Source organism: Branchiostoma floridae, chromosome 2, assembly GCF_000003815.2.
Source record: "Branchiostoma floridae strain S238N-H82 chromosome 2, Bfl_VNyyK, whole genome shotgun sequence".
Classification (NCBI taxonomy): Eukaryota; Metazoa; Chordata; class Leptocardii; order Amphioxiformes; family Branchiostomatidae; genus Branchiostoma; species Branchiostoma floridae.
The window spans coordinates 1668470-1673232 of NC_049980.1; the positions used below are offsets into that span (position 1 = coordinate 1668470).

General features: G+C 41.2%; 1 protein-coding gene across 1 annotated transcript in view; it reads right to left on the reverse strand.

Annotated features, from left to right (window-relative positions):
- Window positions 1–763: 763 nt before the first annotated feature.
- LOC118410592 overlaps window positions 764–4763 on the reverse strand; it is a 12138-nt gene continuing 8138 nt past the window's right edge. The window contains exon 2 of the mRNA XM_035812366.1: window positions 764–1506. Within this exon, the coding sequence (XP_035668259.1) occupies window positions 764–1506 (743 nt within the window). The remainder of the gene's footprint in view (window positions 1507–4763) is intronic.

Sequence of the window (4763 nt, forward strand, 5' to 3'; positions counted from 1 at the left end):
TCGTAGCCAGTAATTTGGTCAGTTTGATTTGTTCGTTTTTAATTAGATATCCAAATATGCATCAACTGTTGTTACTAGGGGTGGGTACCGGTACAGAAAATTCTGGTCCGGTTCAGGTCCAGACGTCCAGGTCCGGACGTGAACCTGGACCTGATTCAGTATGTGAAAGCAATGGACGATACTCAAAACAATGGTCCATTTTGCTCCACAGAGTATGTCTTGTGGAGTATTTGATTTCTACTGGCGTTCTAAAATCCTGCAAGACTAATGGCTTCTGTACGATTGACTGGAAACCTTTGTAGAATTTACTATAAACTCTATTCAGCTTCGCTTTTGTTATTTTCTTTGACCTCTAAACCCCCATGCAAACGTGTGATTCCTGATCATATAATCTGTTTATTTTCTAAAAGGTCCAACATCCGGTCCACTGACTTTTTCAGGTCTGGTTTTTACTGACCGGTACAATAAGAAAAACCAGTTTTGTACCGGTACGCCATACCGGTACCCACCCCTAGTTGTTACAGTAGCTATTGCGTATACATTGGAAGTACATGTAATTCAATGATTGTTTCCATTAAATTCTGAAGCAGACGGCTAAACATACGTACAGAGTATGGTGTTTACTGTGTTTGCATCTTGGGAAGGGAGGTACGAGGTAGTTGGATGCACCTGAACAGAGTATGGTATTTTTTGTCATAGATAAAAGATCTTCTGTTAGAGCAGCATGGACCCAAAGCATCACCTGTCAATGCTTACCAGAGTTTCAATTAGCTGTTTGTAGGTCTCTCTCGATGGTGTGCCTGTAATTCATCCTGGGGCGACCTCTACGTCTCTTTCCCCGTGGTGCCCAGTGCATAACTTGGTATGCCAGTCTGTCTGGTGAGAGTCTCATGACATGGCCCAAACAGCTCAAGCGCTGCTTTCGGATTGTCACAGACACTGGTTTTTGGCTGGTCCTAGCTCTTACTTCAGTGTTGGGTATGAAGTCATCCCATCTGATGCCTAGTATCTTCCTTAGGCATTTATTGTCGAAGACATCTAGTTTCTTTTCTTGGCTTGACTTCATGTGCCATGTTTCGCATCCGTAAAGTAGGGTAGAGAGAACATTGCTGTTGTAGAATCGCAGTTTAGTTCCCAGGGAGAGCTTCTTGCTAGACCACAGCTTGCCAAGCTGGTTGAAAGCAGCTGAGGCCTTCCCTAGCCTGCAGTCTAGTTCCTTGTCCATGTCCCCTCTGTCGTTCATGGAGCTGCCTATTAAAGTAAAGTTCTCCACCACTTCCACTTCATTGTTGTCAATGATCACACTTGTGGGAGGGGGGTGCGTCCCTACTAACATGTTCTTGGTCTTTTGGGCACTAATGGTGAGTCCAATACTGCCTGCAGATGAGCCTATGTCCTCCACTAGGGGTTGTAGGTCCTGTGTGCGGTCTGCTAGAGCAGCTATATCATCAGCAAAGTCAAGATCTGCTAACTTTGTGTTTAGGGTCATACCACTCGAGTTCAATTCTGCAGTTACAAGCAATGCTTTAGGTCCATGAAGATAGGGATTCTATCGAAAAATGCAAAGCCTTTTGTGCCTGAGCGTTTCCTAGTTTCAATATTTCATTCCTGTTGCCCATACACAAACAATTGTAAGTGATCACATACTTAACAATTTTACTTTCACTCACATACTTAGCAATTTTACTTGCATGCACGCACAAACACACACACATGCAAACACAGAGACAGACACATTGTATTCCTGTTTTATACTGAATACCAATGTCGCTTGTCAGACCAACGTTGGTGATGTTTTTATTAAATACAAAACATGATTAGTAGATAAGTGTCTTGTTTAATGCCGCTATTTAACTAGAAGATGATATCCTTGGCTAGACACGCGTGTACAGTAAATTTCCTGTTGTACGAGGGGCCTTCAAAAAGTAAGGCGCGCCTTCTTTTATAACAGGTTATTTTTTTTTCATTGATTGAGTCGAAATTTGGCAGAACGGTACAAGAATATTTCCTCTTGGGATCAAGATATCTCAATTTGTTGTTCAGATTTTTATGAGTTGAGTTCAAGATGTCCGTACCCTTGTTATCCCGTTGGAAGAAGTTAGAGGGTCAATTAAAGTGTGATTGATAACGTCCTTGAATCACTTGTAGCAATTGTAAGAAACTAAAACTGCACATGTGTCATGTTGTATTTCTCTATAAGCCACATGCCTTCATCTTTTGAATTCAATCATTTATGTTTTATTCGTTCCTGGGGTGACGTGAGGTCGTCAGGGTCGTGGATGAGGTGTGGATTAGGGGTGGGCTGCTTAAAGTTTCCGTAACAGACTCTTTTTATTAACTTAGAAAAATCGAACTTAGCACACTTCTCGGTCTTGAAACAGTTAATGATTGTGGCAAGTTTCGCATCTTTTGGCTAATGGAAAAGTAGTCTACAAAACCTTTATTTAACAAATCACGTATTTGGCTATCAATCAAATTGCCTGTAATATAGCAACTCTCTCCACTCTGATGGCTTTAAAAGATGAACCATTGAGAGTTCAGACATGAAATCTAGCACGTAATCTAGAAACATTGTCATAAGTGAAATTTCAGCTTCCTATAATAGTTCTAATATGGTTAGATCTAGAGGCCGGTGAGGCTATGGGACCGGTGAGGAAATGATCTCTTGACAAGCCCCGAAGGGTGTGGTCATCTTGAACTCAACTCAGTTGCTCATAAAAATCTGAACAGCAAATTGTGATATCTCAATTTCAAGGGGATATATGCTTGTACCTTTGTGCCAAATTTTAACTCAATCGATGAAAAAAAATGAGCCTGTTATAAAACAAGTCGCATTACTTTTTGAAGGCCCCTCGTAGTCAACTGCCATTCCATAGCATTTAATTCAGTTTCCTTGCCACACTCTCCTGAACTACATACAAAGTTCCAATATACAAGGTGCTGAAACAGTTGTAGACCGACACCAGTGTCTCCAGCTAGGCAATGGGCATCATGAACTCGTTCGTCAAGGACATTTTCGAGTGTATCGCCACCGAGTCTTCTTGTCTGGCTCACTACAACAAGCGCTCCACCATCAGCAGCCGCGAGACCCAGACCGCCGTGTGACTCCTGCTGCCGGGCGAGCTAACCAAGCACGCCGTCAGCGAGGGCACCAAGGCCGTCACCAAGTACACCAGCTTCAAGACCTACTGTACACGCGATAACCCCGGCCTTTTTCAAGGCCCCCCACATCCCCACAAAAGAGCTATACCAGTCCCGCTTTAAATACCATTCAAACGATGACCCAACACACACACACACAAATCGCTAATCTTTGATCGCAACTACTACTATTAAAAGTACACCAACAAGTCGCACAAACGGGCCCTGTATCTGTATCGACTGTCACTCATATCAATAGAAAGAAAACAAAGTAGGAATATTATGAAATGAAATGTACGTTTGTCGCGTTTGACGTTCTTTAGAACAATGCCATCAAACACGGCATTCTCTTTCTCAGCTACGTCAACACACAACGCCGCAGATGTACGTGTAGACAAACTCATGGGCAAAAGTTTATTAGCTTTACTTCGTTTTGTCGATGTATCGAGATTCCCAATGTCGTAGAGCTAGCCAAAACAAACATAGAAAGCATGATTTGGGTAATCAGGCCACAAGGTCGCGTTACGCACAAAACGAACATAGGAGGTATGATTTGGGTCAACAGGACACAAGATCGCGTAACGCACAAAACGAATATATATTTATTTATTTATTTGCAAATCCATGCCCGTAGGCTAATTGCAATGATACAGACAGTGAAAAGTAACAAGTGTCTATTCTAAATACACACACGTCAGCTATCTATGTACATGCTTCTACTTCTTTACTGGGTGGTTTGACTTCTTCTTTGGAGCCAGTGGCTGATGAAAAGTCCCACTTCTTTAATGATTAGTGGGTTCTGTGATTTTAACAGGAATATAGTTTTTTTGAGGTCTACTAACTGGTGAAAAGTTGGAAATAATGTTTTGATTGTGTCAAAAAGGTTGTTTCTTTCGTCCTCATAATGGGGGCAGTTACATATAAAATGTATTTCATCTTCCACTGCATCCGTCGCACAGTATTTACACAATCTATCTTGAACTGGCACTTTTTTATAACGACCCTTTTCTATCTCTAGTGAGTGAGCACTGATTCTTATCTTACATACATTGGATCTCTTGTCAGCGTCGTTCTGGTATAGATAGGTTTCCATGGCATATTCGGTTTTGATATGTTTGTAAAATCTTAGTTTGCCGTTATCTTTAGACAATTGCTGGAAAAAGGTTTGGACATACACGTCTGACAGTCTTTTCCTTAACAATGTACAAATATGTTTGTTGTCTATTCTAGAGTGAGCATAGTTCCATAGATAGGAATAACCATTATCATCAAGTATTTGTTTTACATGTTGGAGCCAAGTTTTCTTATGATTGTTTAAAGGTACATTTTGTTGACAGAGTAGTGCGTCTATTTGTAAAGGGTGTGTAGAGTAATCTAACTGTTTAAGGCGTAGCCAGTACTTAACTATGCGGATTGCTATATCTACAGTGCCTGTTGGATAGACTCCGAGTTCTGCTCTACATGCGGAGTTACAGGAATTCCTGTGCACGCCAAGAATATTTTTACAAAAGTCGGGTTTGGATATTTTCCACTGGGCAGTTATCTTTTCCACAGTCTATACCCCAAATCTCACTACCATATAACATTATGGGCTTAATATGAAGAGAAATGCATTAATGGTT